Raw genomic sequence first — 27,404 nt, 5'->3', positions numbered from 1 at the left:
ATCTATGATTCCACTACAGAACAACGCTAAGAGATCGTCGACCCGAGGGATAGGAAGTGACGTAAGGATGGCGGTGGGGCGCGAGGTTTCAAGATGGCGGTGGTTAGGTGGTTGACCGAGAGGCAGAGGTGAAGGCCCCTACGAAGTGAAAGGGGCCCGGAATCGCTCCCCCCACCCGCTTCTCGCAGTCCTGGGAGCCCAGCAGTGCTGTGAGTACATGGGATTGCTTTACTCCGCTTCTTCATCTCTCCGGTCCCTTCCTGGGGCCCGCGCGGTTGCCTTGGGGACACCAGGCCCCTTTACCCGGCCCTTCCTCTTCCCATTTGGGATCTCCCGAGCAGCAGACTGGAGGATTCCTGGGCCTGGCGTCGGGTAGCATCCAGCGGCTACGTGGTTACTTCGCCAGGTGGGTTATTGCCGCTTCCTAAGCACGTTGAGCGGTTGCCTCAGGTTGACATCTTGTACCTCGAGTCCGGTATCAACCGTCGCTATGGTTTCGGCAGTTGCTGCTGTTGCCTCCTTTGGTGGACCTGGACCCCGTCCCTTGAAGCCTCTTTGACTTTTTTATAATTCCCCACGGCTTTTCGGCCTGATTTCTCAATCGCCTCCACTTTTAGCTTTTAGGCAGAAAAGTTGTGTAGACTAAGGCTCCACGATTTTCTGTAAAAATTCTGTAATTCATATCTGCCCTGTGTTCCAGTTGTGGGAAAAGAGGGTCAAAATATGGGCCTGAGGTTTAAATGAGAAAGGAAAACACAACAGATAAAGGTACTCGAAGATATAAGAACTTGTACCATTGTGCTGATTCCCCCATTATCCACTTTATATTCTCCCGCCCCTTCCCCAGGCCCCCAGTTTTTCTGAGAAGGGACACTTAATATGGTAAAATAATTGCCGCTGGAACAACTGTGAAACACCTAGCAGAAACAGGAGCAGTTGAACACTTGGTGAAACGTATTAACTAGTCTGACAAAATCTTAAGGGGGCAAAGGGAAGGTACTCAATCCTATTATCTGCCCCAAAATTTGCCCTTTGATCTTCCCTTTCCCATTCTTTAAAAAGTGTCTACTTTCAAAAAGAAAGCTAATTTGTCAGTCTTTATTTTTGGAAAGACTAAGTTTCCCAAAGTAAAACTTCATTTTGGGGGAGGGTGTAAAAGAGAAAAAAATGATGTTAATAAAAGTTTTAATTTAGCCGGGCACAGTGGCGCACCCCTGTAATCCCAGCGGCTCAGGAGGCTGAGACAGGAAGATAGTGAGTTCAGAAGGAGCCTCAGCAACCTCAAGGTGCTAAGCAACTCAGACCCTGTCTCTAAATAAAATACACAATAGAGCTGGAGATGTGGCTCAGTGGTTGAAGGTCCCTGAGTTAATCCCCGGTACCAAAAAAAAAGTTTTAATTTTAAAAATATTTTCCTTAAACACAGTTATTACTTTTAATTACCTTAAAAAATATAAATCCAGAGTCAAGTAGATTCCAGTAAGAAAAATATATCTCAGCAGAGAAGTCTTTGGGATTTCTGTTAATGTAATACAATTGATTTGGATATTTACATTTTTGGTTATATTTTGAGCTTTTACGAGAGTCAGTTCTATTCAGATTAGAATTAAATCTAAAGTGAATGGGCTTAAATTAATGAATTTTTATGTCTCAGGAAATATATAGCACATATGTCAAGAAAAAATGTCTAGAGGGGCAAGGGGAAGTTACTTTCTTAAACCCAGATTCATTGCCCCCATTTTTCCTTTTTATTCTTTTACCCTACATGTAAATAAAGGAAGAATGTGACAGCTTTTGTTTGTGATTTGTGTCATGTTGTTAGCACATTTCTAGTTGATTTTTTTTCAATTGACAGTGTTGTTATTTATACAGAAAATGTTAATGAGTTAATGATAAAGTAATCTTCAGACTTTACCTTTCTAAAGAATAATAGAGATGTAATTTTTTTGTGGTCAAGAAAGTTGAGGCCATCTTTCTTGGGTACTAAAGTCAAAACTAAGAAAAGATCACAGTCTCACAAAATTCATGATCACAGGGAAGTTTCTTTCCAGAAATAGGAACACTAAAAAGGAAGAAATGTTATCAATATAGGAAAAGAAATCTATTTCTTTGTCTTTACAGGTTTGTTTATTTTTTTTTTTTTAATGAATAAGTGAACCATACATATTGTCAACATGGGACGGAGATCAACATCATCCACCAAGAGTGGAAAATTTATGAACCCTACAGACCAAGCCCGTAAGTGTCTATCAGTGTGGAATGAAGTAGAGGATATTAAAAATTGCAGTTAATAAGGAACTTGTTTCATTGTGACTTAATTATAAGATCAGTGATAGGAGGAGGAAATTGTATGAAATCATCTAGTTCTTGTGGGCACATGATTAAAACTTTAAATTTGCCAATAAATTTCAACCCATATTGACTTGACAAAGTAGAATTGGCTTAAGACTTTATGTATTCAGAGTTTTGAACCAATTAGGTTTTACCAGCTCTTATTTAGTATTTATGGTAACTTTTTGTTAAGATTCATAATTGTTTTCTAAGAAACTTAATGTCCTGAAATTTGGGGTTGCCATGATTAGCGAGCTTTTCTCAACAAGATTTAAAAATTGTATCTTCTCTCCCTCTTTCCCTTTTAAGGAAAGGAAGCCCGGAAGAGAGAATTAAAAAAGGTATGACTTCAGAAGCATCTTGAATAGCTATAAGTGATTTTTAGCACATCTTTTGAGATTCGTAGATTTCAGAATAACATTTCCAATTTCTTGCCAGAAAAAAATGCTTTATGCTTTTGATAAAAACCATAAAATTTACTAACCAAGATTTGTTTATTGGTAGTAAACTTTGCAAGTAAATTCATGATTATTTATGATGTCATTGTTTATTTTATTATCTTTCCCAATAAGTTGAAAAATGTTTTTGACAGTAGTTTTTTTTTTTTTTTTGGTACCAAGGATTGAACCCAGGGGCATTCTGCCACCCAGTTCTATTTTGTATTTTATTTAGAAACAGGGTCTCAGTTGGTTCGGGCCTCACTAAGTTGCTGAGGCTGGCTTTAAACTCATTCTTCTCCTGTCTCGCTCGGCCTCCCAGGCCACTGGGATTACAGGCATGTGCCACCGTGCCCAGCAATAATTCTTTTTTTTACTGCTTATCAAAACATAATGGTTTTGTTAAAATCTACTAGATTAGTGAATGGAAATAAATGTGATTCTAGATAGCATTGTATATTTATTTTCATGATTAAGTTTGCAGTGAAGTACTTCAGCAGAATAGGAAGCGTATCATGTTTTAACACATTGAGGGCACTTAGTTTTTTTTAATATTTATTTTTTAGAAGTAGTTGAACACAATACCATTATTTTATTTATTTTTATGTGATGCTGAGGATCGAACCCAAGGCCTCAAATGTGCTAGACGAGCACTCTAGAGCTGACCCACAACCCCAGCTCTGAGGGCACTTTGATTTTTAATAATTTCCAATTGTGGGTTTTTTTTTTTTTCTTTTATGGGTTAGTAATAATCTTGCAAAGCTTTTTCCTATGATTTTTTTGATTAAGCTGCAACATTTGTTTTAAAAGAAGTCTTTCTGTTAAGTAACTACTAAAGATCTCACAAAGTTAAAAGCAGTATTTGTCTTAAAAAGCACAACTTTTTTACTGAAGTCTTAACATTTTTGAGAGCAAAAAAAAATAGCTTTGTATCTGGCAATTGAAACAAGTGATCAGAAAACGAGACATTTTAAATTCTGTTTAAATGGATTCTTGAAATAAAAACTCATGAATGTTCAGTTTCTTAACATTCTACTTTTCTTTTGTTTTTCTAAGAACAAAAAACAGCGTATGATGGTACGAGCTGCAGTTTTGAAGATGAAAGACCCCAAACAGATTATCCGGGACATGGAGAAATTGGATGAAATGGGTAAGAATTTATAAAAAGTCAAGATTTTATAGCAGCTACAGTTGTCTGATACACACAGAAAAGCAGGTAATGAGTAAAGCAGCATAAGCCTAAGAAAAACTGAACAGCATGATGTCATTTAACACAGATTTAGTTTTAGTGTTGGGGAGATGATATGGAGAGATGGAGTAGGGACTGTTGCAAACTGGAGATCCCATATCTTTAAAACAAGAGGGTAGTCGTTATTTAGCTTAAGCTAATTGTGGTTATACAGTAACAAAAGTCCAGTTAGATCAGCTAATTTTTCAAGAGAAGACAAATCTGGTTTATGAAATCACCTTGGAGTTTTATTTTCTGTGACATTTGGTTTTTAATGTTGGCAATTAACCATATAAAATCTAAATATAGGCAATTATGAATATAAGGCAGTTTCCCCTTTTTTCAATAAGAATATTCAAAGGATAGTTGACCAGATCGGTAAGAATGTGGAAGAGCAATAAGATGCTCCTCAACTTATGATGGGTTCACGTCCCAATAAACCACTGGGTATTTTAATGTAATCCCATTTTATCATTGGAGCTTTTTTAAAAGGTAATTAATGTCATCATTCACCAGATGAGAAAGTTAAAGAGCAGAGAATTAAATTTTTAAAAATCAAGATTTCACAATTAAATGAAGGACCAGTGTAGACTATAAACCCAGATCTGTCTAGTAAAAACTGCTGTAGCAGGTTTTCAGCATAGAGAAGTATAAATTGATTTCTATTATAGCAAAATGAAAGTCAGTGATATCTGAGAAATGAAAGTGAAATTAATGGCCATCTAAAATGGGTGGAATTTTAGACTAGGGGTATAGCTCAGAGACAGAGCATGTGCTTAACATGCGCAAGACCGTGAGTTTGATTCTCAACACCAAAAAATAAAAAGTGTAAATTTTAAAAATATTATAGTTCATTGAATAAATTGAAGAGTATGGTTGTCTGTATTCAATTTTTTTCCAGAAAGTTTTTATTAAATTTTATAATCTTTAATACCTAAATGATATAATGTTTATGATTTATAATCTTTTTTTCCTTCCAGAGTTTAACCCAGTGCAACAACCACAGTTAAATGAGAAAGTACTAAAAGACAAACGTAAAAAGCTGCGTGAAACTTTTGAACGTATTCTGCGACTTTATGAAAAAGAGAATCCAGATATTTACAAAGAATTGAGAAAGCTAGAAGTAGAATATGAACAGAAGAGGGCTCAACTTAGCCAATATTTTGATGCTGTCAAGGTAATCAATTTCTCTGGAGGAAGAAGCTAAAATGTTGTACTGAAGTTTGATCCAAAATGTTAGAGGGAGAATTAATCATTTTTAAACCTCTTCATATTAGTTTCTTACAAAACTAAACATAAACTTACTTTTTGAGCCAGAAAATCTAATCCTCTTATGTTTATAGAAATCAATTTGCTTGCCAACACAATAATAGCCAAAAACTGGAAATAGACTAGGTCCATAAATAATGATAATGAATAATCAAACTCTAATATACAATGGAATATACTTAGCAATATTGGAATTTTTACTTAGCAACAAAAAGGAATGATCTACTAATACACAGAATAACCCAGGATAAAGAAAGTTTTTTAAAAGAACCTGGATAAATTTCAAAAGCATGATGAGGTTCTTTTGTAGTTATTATTTCATTTGTATGAAATTCTAGCACGGGCAGTACTAATCTATGGAGGAAAAACAGTGTTCACCTTGTTTGCCATAGGATGGAGTTTGAGATTGATCAAAAAGGAGTATGAAACATATGCATTTGTTAAATCTTATTGAATTTGTACCATTCACTATAAATTTTACTTTTAAAATTGAGAGGTGGGACTAAATGGTATAATTTTTGTTAAGTTAGGTTTTGGGGGCTTCTTTTTTCGCAGATAAGGCAACTTAAGGCAACATGGTTACCTACAGATAATATAGGGTAGAAACTCAACAAAGCCAAACTAAGTTTAGAACCCAAGCTCTACCACTGGGTATATACCACTTGCTAATTAACATATATTATTGTCTGGAATATTAAATAGGGTAACTTTGTTACGCTATTTACCCTGTTAGTTTTAACAGTTGAACGTCTCTAAACAGCAGCTATTTCATATCCATAAATAATTAGCTGATAATAAAGGGGGAGAAAAAAAGCCACCAACTTTGTGTTCTTTCAGAGAAAGAGATAAAATACTTCAATTCTTTTTATTTATTTATTTATTTTAGTTGTAGGTGGACACAGTACCTTTATTTTTTATGTGGTGCTGAGAATCAAACCCAGTTCCTCACACAAGCTAGGCAAGCACTGTCCCACTAAGCTACAACGCTAGCCCAATATTTGACTTCTTTAACACAAGCTTTGGAAGTACTGAAGCTTTTGGTTCTTGTTTTTTCATGATATTTATTTAAGTTGGAAAACAAATTGAGGCTATGAAACAGCAGACATGAAACTTTGATATTGAATTTGTGGATTAGTTTCCTCTTCTACTTTTGGAATTTTCTCTTGTTTCAGAATGCTCAGCATGTGGAAGTAGAGAGTATTCCTTTGCCAGATATGCCACATGCTCCTTCCAACATCTTGATCCAGGACATTCCACTTCCTGGTGCCCAGCCACCCTCCATCCTAAAGAAGACCTCAGCCTATGGGTATGGAAGCAGTTACCATAAACAGAGCATTTATTAAAAGCACCATTTGAGTGTGGAGTGCCAAAATTCATGCAGTGAGAAATAAAAGATGATGTGGGTGTCAGCAGTGTATTGTTTGATTAAGTGTGAATTCCATTTTGTGATACTACCAAATTTTCCTTACAGACCCCCAACTCGTGCAGTTTCTATCCTTCCTCTTCTTGGACATGGTGTTCCACGTTTGCCCCCTGGCAGAAAACCTCCTGGCCCTCCACCTGGTCCACCTCCTCCCCAAGTCATGCAGATGTATGGCCGTAAAGTGGGCTTTGCTCTAGATCTTCCCCCTCGTAGGCGAGATGAAGACATGTTGTATAGTCCAGAACTTGGTAAGGAGTGACTAACTATTCTTTAACTCCTATGACTTTTTCGCCATTGTGTTTCATGCTGTCCCTATTTAACATGTTGTTGACCACTCTTAGAACTTAAGAAATAAGTGAGGATACTATCTACATGCCAATGTGTGTTCAGATGGTTAAATCATAGGATCTATCCAAATAAAGGCATCATACTATATCTAAAGAGGTCCCACTCTTCCTTTTTTTGTGTGTGTGCTAGGGATTGAACTCAGGGCCTTATACATGCAAGGCAAGCACTCTGCCAACTGAGTTATACCCCCAACCTGAGATGTCACACTCTAACAATACCTATTTCCCTTTCAGCTGTATTGTCATCAGTTTTGAACATCATAGTATAATCACTGATAATCACTGATTGTGTAGTTATATAAGCATGATTGATTCTAAATAGGATGTATTTTCAAATTTGAACCTTTAAAAAAAAACTTACATGACCAAAAATAAGAAGTATTGAAAACTGTTACCTAATAAGAATGATGTCAGACTGTATGAATGACTGAGATTATATGCAGAATTTTTATCTAAGCAATTAAGTTATATTCTGAGGTACATAGCATAATTTTCTGAGGTACATAGCATAATTTTCTGCATTTCTGGGACCATGTAGTGAACATCTAATCGTGGTACTTGTTGCTTGCTTTTTTTCCCTTTTCAGCTCAACGGGGTCATGATGATGATGTGTCCAGTACTAGTGAAGATGATGGCTATCCTGAAGACATGGATCAGGATAAGCACGATGACAGTAGTGATGACAGTGACACTGACAGATCCGATGGAGAAAGTGAGGGGGATGAATTTGTGCACCGTGATGATAGTGAGAGAGACAATAATGAAGAAAAAAAGTCAGGTATGTACAGATGAACATTCTATATTATTGATCAATAAATGGCACACAGCTAAAGTTCCTAAGATCATCAAGTTATGTTCATTTTTATACCCCCACTCCGTACATGCACATGCACTTTTTGGTGGTGCTAGGGATTGAAACCAAGGAACTCTACCACTGAATTACACAGCCTTAGCACTTTTTAATTTTTGAGTCAGGGTCTTAACTAAATTGCTTTGGCTAGCTTTGAACTTGTGATCCTCCTTGCCTCCACCTCCTAGTGTCTGAGATTATAGCCTTACACCTTCCTATATAAATATTTTGAAAATTTTTGACATGCAATAGTATGTCAATAGTATTTAACTACATACATTTTTTAAAAGTGTAGTTTTTTTTGTTTTTTAAGGTATGAAATCCATTTTGAGGTAAAAAGGTAACTATACAGCAGCATAAAGATATGCTATCATGATATGCTATAGGAAAGGAGAACACCATATTGTTGTCATTTTAAAATAAGCTTTCTGGGTGAGGGGGTAGTGGGTAGGGATTAAATCCGGGGTGCTTCTACCACTGTGCTACATCCCCAACCCCTTTTTTTTTTTTTTTAATTTTTAGTTGTAGACAGACACAATACCTTTATTTTATTTTTATGTGGTGCTGAGGATTGAACGCAGTGCCTCATGCATACCAGGCGAGCACTCTACCACTGAGCCACAGCCCCAGCCCCTTTTTTTTATTTTATATTTTTAGACAGGTTCACATTAGTTGCTGAGGCTGGTTTTGAACTCGTAATCTTCCTGCTTTAATTTCCTGAGTCATTGAGAATACAGATGTGCACCACCACTCCCAGGTTAAAATAAGTTTATTTAAATGTCTGTTTTGGAGTCCCTTTGAATTTTCTATGTTCATGGTATATTACATGAACCAGGATCATAATTATAATTCAGGTACATTTGTAAGTGGAATCAAGAACCATATTTTATCAAAACATATGTTTTTTGTCAAGAAAATTTTATTATAATAGGTACTGAGCAATGCATAAAATATACTAGTTCTATGAAACCTCATTAGTTTTGGAGCTACTTTTATGGAATTGTTTTTGTAGCCTATAGCACAGTGTTCTTAAACAGTGTTAGTATACAATGCTATTATTATAATGATGACAAATTTTTCTCCTGCTGTTTCTTAAAAATCACAATTACAAGTGGAAAATCTAGTGAAAAAGTGGTACACCTGACATTGGAAAATAAGAAGTTTCTTAGGTGGAAAGATTAGTACTAGAAAGTAGAAAACAATTACAACCATAGCTGCTCCCATTTTTTTCTGGAACTATGTGGTGTCTTGCCTTATTTTTCTCTCTTTCTGCCAACTGTTTTTTTCTTATATATGTTCATTAGCACATGTTATGAAAGTAGCTATCCTAACTATGATTTGGTACTCTATCAGCTAATTTTTACTGAGTTTTTATTATAAGCAAGGCATTTTTCTAGTCACTAGGGATACAGGATAAACAAACTAAAGCCCTGCTTCATGATCCTCCTCAAATGTTTACCAACTCAAAATGCTGCTGCTAGTGTACCCTTAGGTATGGTGTATAACAATGTCTAGTGGATAGCCTTTGTCAAGAATTCTGTTTCCTAGTTTAAGTATTTTTTTAATTGTTTTTTGTTTTTCTCCCTTTTTTGGGTCATATGTTTTAAGCATCTATTGGAGTGGCAAGGTGGTTTTTCATTTGTTTCTTTTTAAGTTGTTTATTGTGGTGAATTCAGTTACTGTTAAATCATCTTCAATTTCTGGGACCAACCCTGTTTGCTTATGATGTATTTTTCTTGTAAAACTTTTCTGGATTCATTTGCTTGTATGTTATGTTGACCAATAGGTTAGTATTGTTATCAAGATTATGCTAGCTCCGTGACTTGGATATATTAATTTATATTTTTATAGAAAATTAATGTATTTTTATCTGGATGTTCAGTTTTACTGATAAGATGTTGATAGTATTCTTTAATTTTTAAAATTTTATGAATCTTAAATCATTATAGCACCATTATATATTAACCACCAATTAACATTTAATTTACTGTCTTTAGTATAGCTATTTCTGTGCACTTATATCCTGACAAGTGATGGATTACAGTCAAATGTAGAACGTTACATGATGTTTATTACATGGTGAACATTTACTGAATGTATTATTGATTCCTATCCACCCCACTCCCACCCTCCCTTGTCCATTAGGTCTGAGTGTACGATTTGCAGATATGCCTGGAAAATCAAGGAAGAAAAAGAAGAACATGAAGGAGCTGACTCCTCTTCAAGCAATGATGCTGCGAATGGCGGGTAAGGCAGGGAAGGAAAGGTGAATCACCTTTTGGCATTTTCTTATGCCATTTGCTTTGTGTGCATTTTTCTATTTAATATCTCAGCAACTCTGAAGTAAATAGTAAATTTATCCTTCAGAAAAATTTAAGGTTTGAAGGCATTAGGTAGGCTGCCCCAAGTTACATTATTGTTAAATGATTGGGCTCTGTCTTGTCCTCAAACCAGGGTTTATATCACTGTACTACACTAGCATGGATGAGCAGAAGACTATTATTCTTCCACATCTAAGTAGTTTATTAAAGAAGACTATTTGGTTGTTAATTTTAAGAACATATTTATTCATCATTGTCATTCTTTAGGCTGCAAACAATAAAAATGTGTTTTAAAAAATTTCTTTCAGGTCAGGAAATCCCAGAGGAAGGACGGGAAGTAGAGGAATTTTCAGAGGATGATGATGAAGATGATTCTGATGATTCTGAAGCAGAAAAACAATCACAAAAACAGCATAAAGAGGACCCTCATTCTGATGGCACTTCTACTACTTCGCAGCAGCAGGCTCCCCCGCAGTCTGTTCCTCCTTCTCAGATACAAGCACCTCCCATGCCAGGACCACCTCCTCTTGGACCACCACCTGCTCCACCTTTACGGCCTCCTGGGCCACCCACGGGCCTTCCTCCTGGACCACCTCCAGGTAAGCACTTAAATGACGTGAATAAGTATTTAATGAGGTTAAAATGGAATCATTCAAAAAAAACATACATCATTAATATTGATGTTTTCTTGTTTTCTCTTAATGGAATTCTCTTATGGTATGAAGGATTTGCAAAGGATAAATGCTTGTTCATTTCTAAAGTGTTTTTTGCAACTGGTTTTTTAACAACCACCTGTTTTTATCAGAGCCCTTCCTTTTTCAAGGTTCTTATTTTGACAGCACAAACTTGTAACTGTGCTTTCTTTAGTATTTTTATTACATATAGTGACTTAATTCTAAATTGATAGCAGGTGGGACTGGGGCACAGTTAGTGCTATCTCATTTTCTTCTTAGGTTATGAATTACTAAATTATAGGTTTTTTAGTTATAGTAATTTCATAGAGATAAAGTAATTAGTCTACCAAGTGTTGGCTTAAATGTATAAGATTTGGAACAACATAAAGAACTTCTTGTCTATTTAGAATCTTAGTTCTTCATTCTACAGTCAGTCAATTAAGTTGTCTTAAATAGAGCTAACCTTTTTCTGATTAGTAAAAAACAAAATAACTTATCTCACATCATCCTCAGTGGTCTCTATCTTATTGAATTTTATATGGTTTGTAAAGCATCTTGCTTTGTATCTTATATTTCCAGCCCAGCAGAGCTCTGACTACTTTTTTTGGTGGTGTTGCGAAATGAAAATAATGATCCATAACAAATCTAACCTTTTTCCTGGTGCCTTGTATATGTATTTGTTGAATAAACTATGTTTCCACATATTTTCAGTGAGCTTTGTAATTTATCTAATTTGGAGTTAAAGTGATAAGTCAAACAATATTTGAGTTGCCTTTATACCACAATTATTACTTCATGTAATGTTTGACATTAATTTATCATTTTTCTCTTTTCAGGGGCTCCTCCATTTTTGAGACCTCCTGGAATGCCTGGACTTCGAGGGCCTTTACCACGACTTTTACCTCCAGGACCACCACCAGGCCGACCCCCTGGCCCTCCCCCAGGTCCACCTCCTGGTCTGCCTCCTGGCCCTCCTCCACGGGGACCCCCACCAAGGCTACCTCCCCCTGCACCTCCAGGTGAAGCTTTCAGTTTTCTATAACAAAAACATTCTACTGTAAATTTTATTTGCTTCTAGATATATTGTCACATTTCACTATATTTCAGTTGTTATTGCCCTAGATTGAAGTAGAGTTCTTCCCATGGGTATTTGCATTTGCTTCGGCCTATCACTTGAGGGAGTTCTCTCAGCCAAAGACCACTTTAGATTTTCTATTTGAGATTTTTCTACTTTTTGATTATAGTTATGATGTTGTTCCATGTGTTTGCATGAGTACAAACTTAAAGCTTAAAATCACAGGGAAGATTCCCCCACCACCACCCAGCAGCAGAATTATACCTGCAGATTTCCTTGTGGGCTTGTATTATGTGGCAATTTTTTTTTTTTTTTTTTTTTGTTTTGGGTGGTTTTGGTTTGATTTTTGTTTTGTTTACTACCCTGAATATTCTAGTTTAATATAAAAGTCTCCTTTTGAACAGTTCAGCTTAGGCTTTTAATTCTTTCTTAGTAGTAGATAGAAAATTATGAGTTTATATAATCAATAGTATCTTAAATTTGATAAAGTATGGTACAATATATTCAATCTTAAAAGTGGTATTTGAAAAAAGTTAAAATCTGCAGGTTTTGGTATGATCATTTTATGTCTAAACCATCAGTAGGACTTGAATTCTTTTTAATGGTAATGGAGTTTGATAGTAACATTCTATCATTCCATGTCCATTTAAAAGCCAGAGTCATAATTTTATTCCCTTCCCACTTAAGTTGCCTTTTAAGTAAATAATGCAAAGAACAGCAGCCCCTGACCCTGGCCATCTGCACCTTATAGCCAGAATAGCATCTGGTCCATCAGATTTGAAGTAGACTTTGGAACCAGTTGGTATAATCTATTTTGCTCAATATTTTCAAGTAGATCATTGATTAGGAAAAAAAAATTACTATAAGTACAGGGACACAGGCTGAAAGTGAAAGTTGTTTTATTCTTTACTATCAGAATATATTCCTTTCAAATAACAGATAGTATGAGTTGAGCTTATTTTCAGTAAATGGTTATCTGTTTCAAAAGAATTTTAATCCACCTGTGTTTAATCATCCTTAATAGCATTTAAATTATATTGGTTCTTGTGTTCATCCTGCCTGTTTTGTTTTGTTGTTTTAGGCATCCCTCCACCTCGCCCTGGCATGATGCGCCCACCTTTGGTGCCTCCACTTGGACCTGCCCCACCTGGGCTTTTCCCACCGGCTCCCTTGCCGAATCCAGGGGTGTTGAGTGCCCCACCCAACTTGATTCAGCGACCCAAGGCGGATGATACAAGTGCAGCCACCATTGAGAAGAAAGCCACAGCAACCATCAGTGCCAAGCCACAGATCACTAATCCCAAGGCAGAGATTACTCGATTTGTGCCCACTGCACTGAGGGTACGTCGGGAGAATAAAGGGGCTACTGCTACTCCCCAAAGAAAGTCAGAGGATGATTCTGCTGTGCCTCTTGCCAAAGCAGCCCCCAAATCTGGTCCTTCTGTCCCTGTCTCAGTACAAACTAAGGATGATGTTTATGAAGCTTTCATGAAAGAAATGGAAGGGCTGCTGTGACAGCTTTTGATGTCAGAACAGGCTTCTGTTCACTACAGTGGTTCGTGGAGCAAGAAGCTCTTATTAAACTTAGGTGAAAGAGCTACTTCCACTGTCAGGGTATTTTCTAATTTCAGTTCAAGGAAAATCCTAAAATACAGCCTTGTTCAGAATTTACTGCACATAAGAGGGTATTTCACTCAGAATAGATTGGCTATTGCAGCAGTGCTGCTAACATCCATTTCCTTTCACACTACCATCTTCATCCAGTTTCTTCCCCTTCTCCAGTTCTTTGGAAATTTGTCATCAGGGGAGTCTTAGTTACTTATTTGTTTTGACTCTCTTCTTGTGTGCTGTGGGCACTGGAGTAGAGATTTCTGAAAACCCAGTTTATTTCATCTTGCCTTTTGTGTTTGAGTTATTTTTAATATTTTCCTGTAAATATTTTGTAATAATTTTACTTGTAGTGAAATGGATCACAATGTCATTTCCTAATACAAAGCAGGATATGTGGGAAGAAAATGTACAATTCTTTGATTAAAATTATTTCCCACTGATCTGAACTTTGAGTGTTTCATGGAAAAAAAATAAAATAAATGTTCTACACCAAGGTATCTCTGTGTTAATAGTAATGTTTAAACAATATTAGTTTTATGGGCAGAAAAAAAAAAAAGTATTTAAAACTTGAGTTTAAGGAACTATTGTTTCAGGTACAGGATAAGAATTTTGTTGAAATCATGGCAAAAAGTAATTTTAAAATTTTAGGGGCTAAAGAAAAAAGTTTTTCTTCAAGAGTATCATATTGGCTTTAGAAAAATTGAGGGGTATTTATTACAAATACTGTGACTCACCTTTTATTGCTTTTTTTTGGTACGTGTTTAGAGACAGGGTCTCGCTGAGTTGCTTAGCACTTTGCTGTTACTGAGGCTGGCTTTGAACTCCTGCCTCAGCTACCTGAGCCACTGGAATTACAGGCTACCTTGCCTGGCTAGCAAAGGCCATTTTAAGCCATTTCTAAGCTATTAGAAAATCAGAAAGGGTTACTATTTCCTGTTTTGAATGATGAAGTGTAAGTGTTTTTAGATTAAAACATTAATTAGAATGCTTAACACTGTTAATTAGCCTTGATATTTTATTTTTTTTTTTTTACAAAATACTTTTTATATACCCAGTAATCCTGGGAGATGACTCGGGTATTTTTACTATTTCACATTTGAGAGTGTTGCAACTTGAAAAGTGTTCATGATTTATCCAGTGGCCCGGTTGTCGGGGGCTGCTGCTCCTTATATTATTATGTCCATACCACTGTTATGTCCATATCAGTGTTATACACAGAGACACACCCAATGTATGGATTGTGTTTAGGCTAAATCCACCTTTACTGTATCTTAAATGACTTTTTGTGCAAATCCCATACCATCAAAGATTGGTGGTATCCTAAAAGGTAATGCAGTGATACAATAAGGTTATTATTTTATTATAGCTGATTTCTCTTGACAGATTTTTAGGTTGTTTTTTTTTTTTAATATTTTTTAGTTGTATATGGACACAATACCTTTATTTTTTTTATGTGGTGCTGAGGATCGAACCCAGCGCCCCATGCATGCCAGAAGAGCTCTCTGCTACTGAGCTACATCCCCAGCACCAGATTTTTAGGTTTTTATTCTGAAATCTTTTGTGTGTCTGGCTTCACCTAGAAGTTATTTGTTCTTTCAGATTAAGCAAATCCTGCTGAAGTAATTAATAGACCATTTAGGTTTTTTTAGTATAATATAGGTCAGCAGGTGAATTGAATCTTTGATCATTTAGATGGAAGAATTCAACACAATTATCAAGTGTAATTACATTTCAACATTAACAATTTGGTCTGTGTTTACAGTATTTTTATAATGTTCTTGCTTGAAACTTTTTTATTTTGAGATAAAAAAGTTTTATTGCTCTGCTGCCAGGAAAAACAGTATGCTAGAGTCTGTGTAGAGATGATTCAAAGTCTACATTTCACGTGTGCCCAGAGGGTAGGATAGTCTCCTAATTTACTTGTTAATTTGGGAGTTATTTTAGATCTTCTGAAGCAATCCCTGAAATCTGAACTTCTTCATTCCTGTGATTGGTGTGTGCTTAAGGACAGATAACCTTGCTTGAAATTTATATATCTGGGAGAGATTTCTGTTTCAAGTAATGTAGGGAAACACTTGGCTTTTTAAAGATATTACCTAATATTTTGCAAGTTTTTTCAAAATCATTTTAGTGGTAAAAATCCTACAAATTTAGTTTGTAAACTGCATCTGCAGGGAAGTAGAATCAACAGTTCTAATTCTGGGTAAACTTTTGTTATGGTCATAATTTATATTGTGATTTCACAAGTGTTTGATCTGATTAGATCACTGCTATGAAATAGAAGCTGGATACAAATATTTGCTCAGGTATGTGGGTAGACTTGGTACTGTTTCCTTAACAAATCACTGATTTGTTACACAATAATTACCCCTAAAAGTCATTTTGAAATGACTTTTACTCTCTTGAGCTGTAAAATGTGAATTAAGGATCCCACAATAATAACTCTGCCATGGCATGAAGCAGTAGCAGACAGCTCTAGATGTTATTCAAGGTACTGTTTAGTTTTCATTCTTGAACTTGTATTTTCTAGTATGTGCCACTTTTTAAAATAGCTTCTTATTTATTTATAGCCAGAAGGGTTATTAAAAATATTTTAAAATTGTTTTTTTATTGTACCCAAGTAATTTCTTCAGACCATTAGATAACACAGTCGGTCACCACATCCTTCACACTGCACACCTGCTTTATATCTAACTCAAATTAGGAGTTATAATATCTAAATCAGAAATTAGGATGACATGACTTCTGGGACTCAAATTTGTCACCAAGCAGAGCCACACATAATTTTTACATATCTAGGTCCTAGGTTCAGGAAGGTATGAATGAGTTGGGGACAGAGTGCCAGTTATAACCTCAGAAATAAGAACCTTTGACAAAAATTGGAGTTGGAACTTTTATGAGTCCAAAATAACTGTCTGCCCACTTAAGTTCTCTCTGCTAGGGGCTTATAGTTTATCTATGAAGGAAAGAGGACAGAGAGCAAAAGGAGAAGAATGGGGTTTTGCAAATGGAAGGGTATTGCTTATTCAACACACTTTGCAGGGAGGCAATAGCCAGTAGAGAAGGAGAAATTATGAAACGGTAATTGATGGAATGAGGTACCTGAGGATTTGGTGGGCATGAGCCAAAGTATAAATTCCACAGGAGAAACTACTGGGAGCAAGGCACCAGAAACTCAGTGGTGAACGGTGTATCAGGAGATGACCTTAATGACCTGGGGAAATTTCAGGGAGTAAATTTCAAGGTCTGTATCTGTCTAAAACTTTGAATACTGTACTTTTCAAAGTTAATTTTTTAAAGAACTATGTTATATTAATTTTGGGAAAAGGATTGACAGCAATACATGCCACATGCTGATGAAGACACTCATTTTCTCTATAACTTTGATGTGTTAAATTTTTTCAAAAAATTTAAAGCAAATGGAAACATTTTTGCTATAAGTTTAAGAATATCAAATATATAGTATTAGTCTAATGATGCTTCAATCAAATAGAGAAAACTTTTTGTTTTTTTGGTGTTTTTTTTTTTTTCTTTCTTTCAGAAGTCTGCAAAGAGAAGATCATGAATCCCAAATTTTTCCTTGACATGTTATCCTATACTTGCCCACATTAGACATTTTGACATTTTAAGTTTAAAAAGAAGTGTTGTGATTGTAATTTATTACGACGAAATTCTCATTTAATATTTCACGAAGAAAACAAAAGCATTTATATTCATAGAACCTCAGAAAAAATGTAGAACACAAGGAAGAACAGAAATAATCACACTGTTCATTATTACTTCACTCAGCAAACTTGATCCCAATAAGATGGAGAGTGAGGCAAAGAAAAAAGGAAGGTGAAAGTCAGATTCACACAGAACGGGGAAAACAAAGGTGTAGCTCTAAAACTCTGTTGGGCTTTATAAAACAAATCACCCACAAAAGAAAAGGCCATATATAGTATTTCTATAAAGGCTAAGCTTTTTTTTCTGGAAGAAAAAAAGAACACTGTACCTAGCAACTTACTGCAGAGAAAATCATACCTTAAAAAAATGTTGGTTGGCTTTCTTAAGTGAGAAGGGAAGCAAAATACACACCAAGTACAAATCCAATGTTTCCCAAGATTGCTTTTATTATTGAACAACCCAGATCAAAGGCAGAGGTATTTTAAAACTCCACATTTGTACTCAAAAGTTTTTTCATGAGATATATGTTCATTTTTAAGAAAATAAAGAATATCATGAAAATACAACATTTATGAAGAAAAATTAGTAGAACAACAGTTATTTAAATAAATGCATGTGGTTAGGGGATTTTTTTATTTTCGTTTGTTTCTACTAATAGAATAGAGCAAGGATCAACAAACTTTCTCTGAAGGGCCAGATGGTAAAGATTTGGGACTTTGCCAGTTGTAGAAAGTATCTGTCTCTAAGCTGCTTCCATTGCAGGAAACCACACTGTAAGTAGATGGTCTGCTTTATTCCATGTCTTCATGGCAAAACACCTTTCCTCTTGCAATGCCCCTCCAGTGCCCTATACTGAGAAAACATCATCCTTACTATAATGCAAAATGCCTGAAGGAATTTCATGGTTATCTCAGAGGGTTCTGAGGCTTCGATCTGGAGCCCAGAGGTAATAAATTCATGACTGGCACATAGGAATATATGAACATAAGAACAAATCAGAGTTCTTTACCTCCACTCTTATAACCTTCTTATAAACCTCTTACCACAGATTCCTCAGCAAAAACTGAATTTTTTTTTAATGAGAATAACATTTTCATCTTGGCTTGATGGAGGTTTTATATATAAACACACACACATATACATACATATATATACATATATATGTATATATGTATGTATATATATAAAAGCTAATATAGACATACTAGCTAATACACACACACACTATATATATATATATATATATATATATATATATATATATATATATATAATATTTTTTATGTGTGTGTGTGTGTGTGGTTCTGGGAATCAATTCCAGGACCTCACACTTGCTAGAGGAGTGCTCCACCACTAAGCTACACCCCCAGCCATTTTTATTTCATTTTGAAATAGAGTCTAAGTTGCCCAGGCTGGCTTTGAACTTGTGGTCTTCCTGTCTCAGCATCCTGAGCAGCTGGGATTACAGGTATGTACCACCAGACTGGTCAAACGGAATGTTTTTTAAGTTCCTTGTAGGGGCTTAGATACTGCTAGCTTATGTCTACTAGTTAATAATACAAACTCTTTTTGTGTCACTTTTCCTCTCAAAAAGTCTCAAGAGAACCCCAGTTGACTGGCAGGCTCCATGTTTCAAGTTTGTTGAACAGAAGGAAAAAAGAAAGAAAACACTAAGAACTAGGAAGTAAAAAAAAAATAATAATAATGCTCAAATGAATGATGACAGAGCCAATGGTACTCAGCAAATTAATCTACTCTTCTACATTTTCCAGACTTCCCTGCAGTTAGATTAAGTCTGCCTGGGCCAGTCAATGGGCTGAAGCAAAGAGGAGCTAATGTGATTTCTATTGTCTCCATTCCCTATAACTGGAAAAGACGTGAGGTAGTTTTGTATGGCTGGTGAGTGGTGCACAGGAAGAAGGCAGAACAGGCTGGAAACTAAACATGTATTCATTGCTTAAGGACTGCTCTTGTGAAAGCTTGAGGAACACAGGGATTCCATCTGTCCTGGTTGTTCTTGTGACGACACACTGTACAACAAGGTTTTGTAAGGAGCTAACTTTTCATGCTATGAAAGGTCTAGCAACATTCTTCTCCCATGGCAGTGGGTACCAACTCAAATTTTATTCAGACAACTTAGAAGTCAGCCCCTCTAAATCCCCTCTTTACACTTTTCCACCCCTCTCTAAGGTCCCAAGAGGCTAAATTATAGTGATTACATCATTGGACTTTCTTGTCATGTGTCTTCATTTGGGCCATGAGAGGGGAGGTAGAATGCAAGAAGGAAGGGAAAGTGAGGTCATGGTCATGGTACTTATACACAAATTTAAATATATATAATTAAATAAGTATATACAAATGCAAATATAAGACATGATTGATTACTAGGAATAAATGGAATACAATGTTAAAGAAACCAGAAAAATCTTATCCTCTATGAAAGCATACGTAAAAAGATAAATTCAAGATAGAATGTTCCTTGATGAACATGAAAACTGGGGGTGTTGTTAGAAGATTTGGATATTTAAAGTATGTAAATGTGGTACTAAAATACTCAGACAGTTGCAGGGTGCTTGGACACTGCCAACATTTGCTTTGAGATGTCTTGGTCTACTTCCACTGCTGAGAAATTCCTTTTCTGGGTATCACATTATTTCTTTAGCTACTGAGAAAGGAAAAGCAGCCCATGACAGATAGCAGCTGGCCTGGACTATCATCCAGACCTTGGTGTTGCTAAGAGCTGGCTCAGCATAGCTCACTTTGATGTTCTACAGAACATAAACAGTTTCATAAAATATCAACACCAGAAAAGCCCACTAAGAGACCTTGAAAAATCAAAACAAGACCACTCTATAAACATGTCTGAACATAAAAAAAAGGTAAGAATTATTCAAACCACAATCGATAAATACACTAATGCCGTGCTGCATTCGCATATTTATCAATTATAGCTTAGCTTCACTTCATTCCACACAATAAAGCTTTTCCTACACCCTATTTCCTGACAACTGGCAATCCTGAGCAAAGTCCCCAAATCAACCAACCCAAATCCAAATCCTAGAATAATCCTAATATTCTCTTACTCAAAGATCCCATATTTCTCTACAATGTGTGTTCTCCCTTGGGCAAAGAGCAATAAACACAATTTGTACAACTACAGGTGTGTTCCCAGTAATCTCTGATAGAAGGACATCGACAAAACCTCAGGTTCAGCTAATGTGCTACTTATCTGGACCAGGACTTAACTCAAATGAGTGTATTCACATAAGACTGCTTACAATTTTATCTGCATGAGGTGCACCTGCTCATGGCTGGAAGGTGAGTTCATTATATATTGGCTAAAGCGCCTCAGTATTGTTTTGTTTCCCTCTGGAAGAATATCTCTTGGATTTATTTTTTCCAGTACTGGGGATTGAACATGCATGAGAATGTTAGGCAAATGCTCTACCACTTAGCTACAGCCCCCAGCCCAGATTTTTTTTTAAATTATATAATTAGATTTGTATTCTTTGTAAAATCACTTTTAGTCTTATATTCCCTACTTCTACAGCTAATATTTAGTGATGTCTACAAAAAGGAACATTTTTAGGGAGAAAGATTGATATAGGTTTAATAAATCCATTTGTGATCTATATTCAATGGCTAAGAAGTTCAGAAGGGCTCCAGACCTTGGGATAAATTTTGCTTGGGGCCCCATTTCCAAATCTGATTCAAAATAAAAACAAACACAAACAAACAAACAACAAAAGACTTCTTCCTGAGCCCTGTCTTTCTGCCCCTGAGAACTGGTCTATTTAGTTTTGTCTTTGACTACCTGGCCCCATAATTGATGCTGACTGCCTTAATCCAGCTCTGGGGGTTAGAAGTTATGCATCTTTGCAGAACACTGCATTTGTCTCACTCATCACAATAAAACTACGTCTCTTCCAAGCCAATGCATTTCCTTTGTGCTTTCTCACTATGATGCTGATTTGTACACTTACCTAATAGGTTCAACTTGATGAGGGATATTGTGGAATTGTAGTGACTGCTTGGGAAAAAGAAGAACAGTTCGTTTGAGAAGGACTTTGAAACAGAAACTGAATCAACTCCCCATGAACAGATTTGTTTTGTTTTGTTTTGCTTGTTTAAAAAAAGGTGATTTTGTTGAGTGTAAGGTTCATCCTGGCTTTGAATCTATACTTTGAGGTTAAGCAGTGCTGGCTTTTTAAATTACACAGCTTGATAAGAGTATCAAGGATACAAATTACTTTCCAAATGTGCTATAATTCTCTTTCATATATGTATATATAAAAATCTGATTTTCCACAACTAAACTTTCTTTCCTCTCCTGATAGAGAGAACTTTGCAGTGATAATTTCATATCTGCCCGAGGCTGGTTGTGTTTCTTATTCTTCTTTGTGTGTTGTTCCTCTTGTTCTCCATTTCCCTCTCTCAGGAAGCTCATCAGTTACCTGATTTTAGAAAACAATGGTTTGTCAGCATCAAATTTTTCATGTTCTCAACATTCTAAAATGCCTACATTGTTTTTTCTGAATTAGTAAGTTACCAACTTTTAAAACTCCCTTAAAATGAAAACATGTAAAAATTATATTCAACTGAATGATAATAAAGGATATCAAAGATGTTCTTACCAATATTCTTCTTGACTATTTTTGGTGCTAAGTGTTGAAATCAGGGCCTTGCACATGCTATGCAAGAGTTCTACCATTGAGCTACACCCTCAATCCCTCTTCTTGACTTTTTAAAAAGACATTTTTCACATTTCACTGTTGCCATGGATCCTTCATATTTCTGTATGTAATATAAAAATGTAAAGGGCTAAAATTCATCTCTATTCCAATTCAATTAGTAAAGTGAGGCAGCTCGTTTGACAGCATGTTCTATGTGTGGAAAACTAGTAACTTTTAAAAGACTATTTTCTAATTATACGAGAAAGTGTAAGCACTAGGAGGTGGCATGGAGTACAGAAATCCAAATTATGAAAAAACAGCTCTATCTCTTGACATTTTCTGTCCTGGTTGTCAGCCATGTCTTCTCCCCTTCCTTCCTCTGCCAATCCACTAAATCTTTTAGACCTCCCAATCTCCTGTTGGCTGTGGCTATTTTCCATACATTCATTTATACATTTGTACATTCCTCCTGGATGATTTATCTACTCTAGCCATTTTTAGTCAATCTTATTCTTAGATTCAAATTCAAATACAGATGCCAGGGCTGTGGTAGTAGTAGAGCTCAGTAGTAGAGCACTTGCCTACAATGTACAAAGCTCTGGGTTTAAACCCCAGCAACATGCTCACACACAAGACAACTGCCAATTTTGTCTTTTGACCCCTGTAGCTTTGTCCACAGCCACTTCTCAGATTAACTTACACCTAGATCTAGTTCAGATGCCACTCTCCCCACCTGCTAGTGTTGCTACTAGGCTAACACAGGCACCTGTTCCCTGTTCCAGTAACACCCTAGTATCTCCCTCTCTTTATGTGTAGCTGGTTATATCATTACATTCTTTTTGAACATGTGTTTCTACAACAGTAAATTTCTTGAAAGATGGTTATCAATCATAGATGTAACACATTAATATGCTCAGTTTACATTTTTAATCTGAGTAGGTGCACTTTATAAGCCATTAACTCTTTGTCTTCAGGGAAAAAATAAATTCAGGTTCACAAGCTTTAACCATTTCTTACTCTTTTCTGTTATAAACTGTGGATGTTCTGTAATTAGTACAACAGACACTAAAAATGTTTGTTTTTAGTTTGCTATCAAAAAAGTCACAGGATTGTTAAATGTCTATTTAACTGTTTCCAGAGATTCCATAAATACTGCTACTCATTTCAAATCCAGTTTCATATGTAAATAAAAATAGCTATTATGCATTTGGCACATTTCTATATGGCAAATTTAGTGTCCTCGTTCACATCTCACCAAATCTTTCCCAAATCTCCTTGAAGTGAACTATTATTATGTCCATTTTATAGATAAAAGTAAGGTTTAAAGAGATTGAGTAATGTTTCCAAAGTTGGATAACTAGTAAAGGACAGAGGAGATCTGAACCTATATCTCATTCTGAAGAGCTTGAGTTCTTAAACACTATGGTATTCGACTTTTCCACCACTGCAAGGGGCTTTGGGAAGAATTTGCATTTAGTGTGCCAGTCATCACCAACTATGGGATGAACTAGACCTTTAGATTCTGGGCAGACAAAACTAAACTGGCCAATTCTAAGGGACATAAAGTCAAGACTGGCTCTGCAGGAAGAACAGACAACAAATCTCGGCCAAGTCACAACCTGCCACACTGAGTGGTTTGTCTCTGCAGGAAAGAGTATGTGTGCAAATAAAACTATGCATTGTATATCTATTAAAAACCTGAATCCATTCTCATCAGTTCATGTCCTAAGTCTTCTTCCATATAGTCTCATGCTTGAAAAATTATTGCCTTTTAAATTAACTTCAAGAACTATGGTTTGTTCATCAAGTAACACAGGCTGAATTGACTTTGCAAGAAGGTATGACTTTTTAACTGCTAGTAAATTGTTCAATTAAAAAAAAAACTCTCAAAAATAGAAATGTTGAGGAGTTAATTGAATTTTGAGGCTGGAAAAGTGTTTAAGAGAATTCTAAGAATCTCTGAAAGTTGGGTGAAGATGAGGGCAGCTACTATTTTGAATTTTAATCTTGCTTTTTGGGCAACAGGGTTAGACAGATTGCTATGAATCATCACAGGCAAAGGCAGAGTGGTTTTTTTCTTATAAATGTCTTGATGGCCTTTATCCTTATTTCTTCATAATTTGGTAAAGATCTCTAAGATGCCTCATATTAAATCTTGAGGAAATTCAACTCGAATGTCAAAAAAACTGATATACATTTACAAATAATTGATATTATTTATATATATTATATAGTTGCTCTCCAATATCCATAGGTGTTTACTTTCAGGACCCGCTTTGAATACCCATGTCTGCAGATCTTCCAAGTCCCTTTAATATAGTCTCATCCTCCTGTATAATTTAAAGCATTTAAGATTACTTATAGTACTCAATATAATGTAGTTGTTACATTGTTTAGGGAATATTGACAAGAAAAAAAGTCTTTATGTTCAGTAGAGATTTTTTTTTCTAAATATTTTCTATCCTCATTTGACTGAATCAATAGATGTGGAAACCCATCCATGAATAGAGGGTTGATTGTGCATGTGTATATGTGTGTGTGTGTGTGTGTGTGTGTGTGTGTGTATAAAATTACATAATTTTTTTTTGCTTCACTGCCCCCAAGTGGTATCACTGAGAATTAATTCTGACAATTCAGTTTGTGCTGTTTTTTTGTTTTTGTTTTTTAATACTAGTAGCATGCTTATCTATAACTTATTCTGTAAGTGGAAACCCACCTTTATAGGAAATGGTACTTCTTTCAATTTAAGTAACTAATATATAGCACATAGTAAGTAGACAGTCTTGATCCTCAAAACAGGTATCTTGACTATTTTACATATGAGGAAATCCTTTGAAAGGAAGGTAAGCAGTAGAGTCAACAGCTGGAAATCCTGGAACAACTCATGGTGCCATTGGAATCTATTTCTCAGGTATTAGGAGGCAATAAAATGTACATGTGACATCTTTGTACAACTCAAAGATGACCACAGGGGAAAAGTAATTCCAATATCCACTCAACAAACAGCAAAAGACACAAGTACTAACCAAAGCTCATCTATAATATTATTTGTTTCTTATCTTGTCCTTCGTACCAAGGGGGGTGGGGAGGAAGGGAGTTCCAAGAGAGTATAAGTCTGGTTGACCTCATTGATAGCTGTACCCTCATCACTTAGTACACAGAATGGCACAGATGTTCAATAAGCATTGGGGATGAAATAGTCCAGGAGGGAAAATGGGCCAGTCACTGCTATCCCATTTCTTACCACCCACCCTCCCGCCAGGACTACTTCAACTCTCTCAGAAAAGATGAATCTATAAATGTGAAATCTAAGGTGGGATCTTTTTTGTGAGTCCTGTGGGCCAGTATGAAGCTTGCTCAGAAGGATGAAATGGAAGGTCAACCCAAGAGCAGAAGAGAATTACTAATGTTGAACTTTTAAGTGTTGAGTCTCAGCCTGCAATGTGTTTTTTCCTGTATTTAAATCCTGTGGCCTTACCTTTCCTTGCTTATTTATTAAAGTAATGCTGAGCCCGTAAGAATCACAATTCCTACAGGGTTACTGGAATGGGGTCATTACTTCATGGAGAACAGGAATTTTAAGTAAGTTATTTGTTGAGTAAGTGTAATCCTTCAAAGCAAGGGTTTTGTTTTGCTTTGTAATTGAGCAAAGTCAAGTCATTTCCCAAAGAGCATAACATGGAGACAAGACCACTAAGAAGCCAACATTTGAGAAAATAATTTTAAAAGCTTGTAAGCATTTCTAAATCCAGATTAAAGATTCCACTGTTATGCAACGTGTCAGGAAAACATTACCACCCTCATGACTCATACTTCTGTATTACACAAATTACTGAATGTTTCCTTCATTTTAAAGAAACGAGAACATAAGGGTGCTAGGTTGTGATATTTGACATCCAGAACATGAAAAACATAAGAGCTATTAAGAAAGAATCTTAAATTGATACCGTGTCACCAGGGCCACACTTCAAAGAGAAGTTACTCCACCTTTTGAAAATTATGTCCAGAAACAACTTCCTAACCGAAACCAGCTCAGCCCCATGATTCTCCTTATAGCTTAGTCTTGACCGCTCACAAATGGCTAAAGCCTTGGAGACGGGAAGTAAAATGCCAGAGCAGGCCGCACCGCACCTAGTCCGCCTCTCCTTTGCCTTCATGCAAGTAGGGGAGATCCCAGCCCTGCCATCTCCAGACCACTGGAACCCTCTTGGTTTCCCTCATCCTCCCTCAACGCCTCAAGGGGGATCTATCTGTGGATCAGAGCGTTCGGGGGGGCTCAAGCGGACTGACCAGTACCTGCTCCAGAGGTTTCCGGTGGCGCCCCCACCCCCTACCCCGGTCATCCGGTAGGTCCCGCGACTACACAGCTCTCTCGACTACTGGATTTTCACCGACTTTATTGGCTCCCGACTCCGGCGGGCTCCTCACTGCCCCTCTCCCCGCTAGATCGTACTGGCCCTCCGTGACATTCAGCACAATCAAAAACACTGCGGGACCGCTCTGGAAAGAGCCTTTGCTGGGGAAGTCAGCTTTCCCATGGTGGCGTCAGGGTCACTTGCTCTTCACCTTCTGACTCTCGGTCTTCTTGGGCAGCAGCACAGCCTGGATGTTGGGCAGGACGCCGCCCTGAGCGATGGTCACTTTCCCCAGCAGCTTGTTTAGTTCCTCGTCGTTGCGGATGGCCAGCTGCAGGTGGCGAGGGATTATCCTAGTCTTCTTATTGTCACGCGCTGCGTTGCCAGCCAACTCCAGGATCTCGGCCGTCAGGTACTCCAACACCGCCGCCAGGTACACGGGCGCCCCAGCGCCTACTCGCTCGGCGTAGTTACCTTTGCGCAGTAGTCTGTGCACTCGGCCCACCGGGAACTGCAGGCCCGCACGGGAGGAGCGGGATTTGGCTTTTGCCCGCACTTTCCCACCCTGCTTTCCACGACCGGACATGTTCACTTCTCGCCTGAAACTCCAGCGAAGGAAATCACACCAGCAGGATCGGTATGGGAATGCAGCCTACCACACCGAACTGCCTCTAGAAACTCTCGGTGGCCACTAGGCAACGCCTTCCTATTGGGCGCCGCGGCTCTGCTGGCCAATGACAGACCGAGTCCGCGCCCAACTAGAGCGCTAACAAAGGAAACGACTGCGTCGACTCCCTCCAATCAGAAGCGCACACTTCTAGTCCTCATTTACATAGCCGCTCATACGAATACCCCGGGGCCTGAATGCACCGCCGCAGCGGGCCTGAATGTGCTCAGTGGATGCCGAGTTTTCAACATTCATGCTTGCTCCCAGGAAAAGAAACCCTTAATAAATAAGATAACTTAGTCTGGGGATATAGCTTAGTTAGTAGAGTGCTTGCCTCGCATGCACAAGGCCCTGGATTCAATCCCCATCACCTAAATAACACGATTGGAAACAAAAAGAATCCGAAAGATGTCAAGTTCCTGTGTTCTCTAGGTGGATTTTCTCGTGTAATAATTCAGCATTTTAAGTTGTCATCTG

At 36.9% G+C, this 27,404-nt stretch overlaps 2 protein-coding genes across 4 annotated transcripts; one reads left to right on the top strand and one right to left on the bottom strand.

Moving 5' to 3' along the window:
- The first annotated feature begins 43 nt into the window (after positions 1-43).
- Wbp11 (WW domain binding protein 11) lies at positions 44-14,063 on the top strand. 3 transcript variants are annotated; one of them, XM_076854149.1, is made up of 12 exons: positions 44-209; positions 2,154-2,238; positions 2,641-2,672; positions 3,825-3,918; positions 4,977-5,173; positions 6,438-6,571; positions 6,737-6,936; positions 7,622-7,813; positions 10,031-10,132; positions 10,515-10,805; positions 11,717-11,899; positions 13,037-14,063. In XM_076854149.1, exons 2-12 carry the CDS (start codon positions 2,175-2,177, stop codon positions 13,468-13,470), a joined length of 1,923 nt encoding a protein of 640 aa, XP_076710264.1. In that variant the 5' UTR covers positions 44-209; positions 2,154-2,174; the 3' UTR covers positions 13,471-14,063. The 3 variants fall into 3 exon arrangements, with proteins under 3 accessions (XP_076710264.1, XP_076710262.1, XP_076710263.1); XM_076854147.1 differs by having other exon boundaries at positions 45-209; positions 2,122-2,238; XM_076854148.1 differs by lacking the exon at positions 44-209 and adding an exon at positions 217-406 and having other exon boundaries at positions 2,122-2,238.
- Positions 14,064-26,285: 12,222 nt separating this feature from the next.
- H2aj (H2A.J histone) lies at positions 26,286-26,945 on the bottom strand. The gene has a single exon (XM_076854146.1). The coding sequence runs from the start codon at positions 26,844-26,846 to the stop codon at positions 26,457-26,459; it is 390 nt and encodes a 129-aa protein (XP_076710261.1). The 5' UTR covers positions 26,847-26,945; the 3' UTR covers positions 26,286-26,456.
- Positions 26,946-27,404: the final 459 nt, after the last annotated feature.

The sequence above is a fragment of the Callospermophilus lateralis genome, chromosome 4 (genome assembly GCF_048772815.1).
Source record: "Callospermophilus lateralis isolate mCalLat2 chromosome 4, mCalLat2.hap1, whole genome shotgun sequence".
In the NCBI taxonomy this organism is placed as follows: domain Eukaryota; kingdom Metazoa; phylum Chordata; class Mammalia; order Rodentia; family Sciuridae; genus Callospermophilus; species Callospermophilus lateralis.
This window is presented reverse-complemented; position numbering and strand designations above follow the sequence as displayed.

Bases quoted from the DNA above. Each gene is read 5' to 3' on its own strand.
- H2aj (XM_076854146.1), bottom strand. From the start codon at position 26,846: ATGTCCGGTCGTGGAAAGCAGGGTGGGAAAGTGCGGGCAAAAGCCAAA.
- Wbp11 (XM_076854149.1), top strand. From the start codon at position 2,175: ATGGGACGGAGATCAACATCATCCACCAAGAGTGGAAAATTTATGAAC. The intron at 2,673-3,824 runs GTATGACTTCAG...TGTTTTTCTAAG, and splicing joins GGAAGAGAGAATTAAAAAAG to AACAAAAAACAGCGTATGAT. The intron at 7,814-10,030 runs GTATGTACAGAT...CTTGTCCATTAG, and splicing joins TAATGAAGAAAAAAAGTCAG to GTCTGAGTGTACGATTTGCA.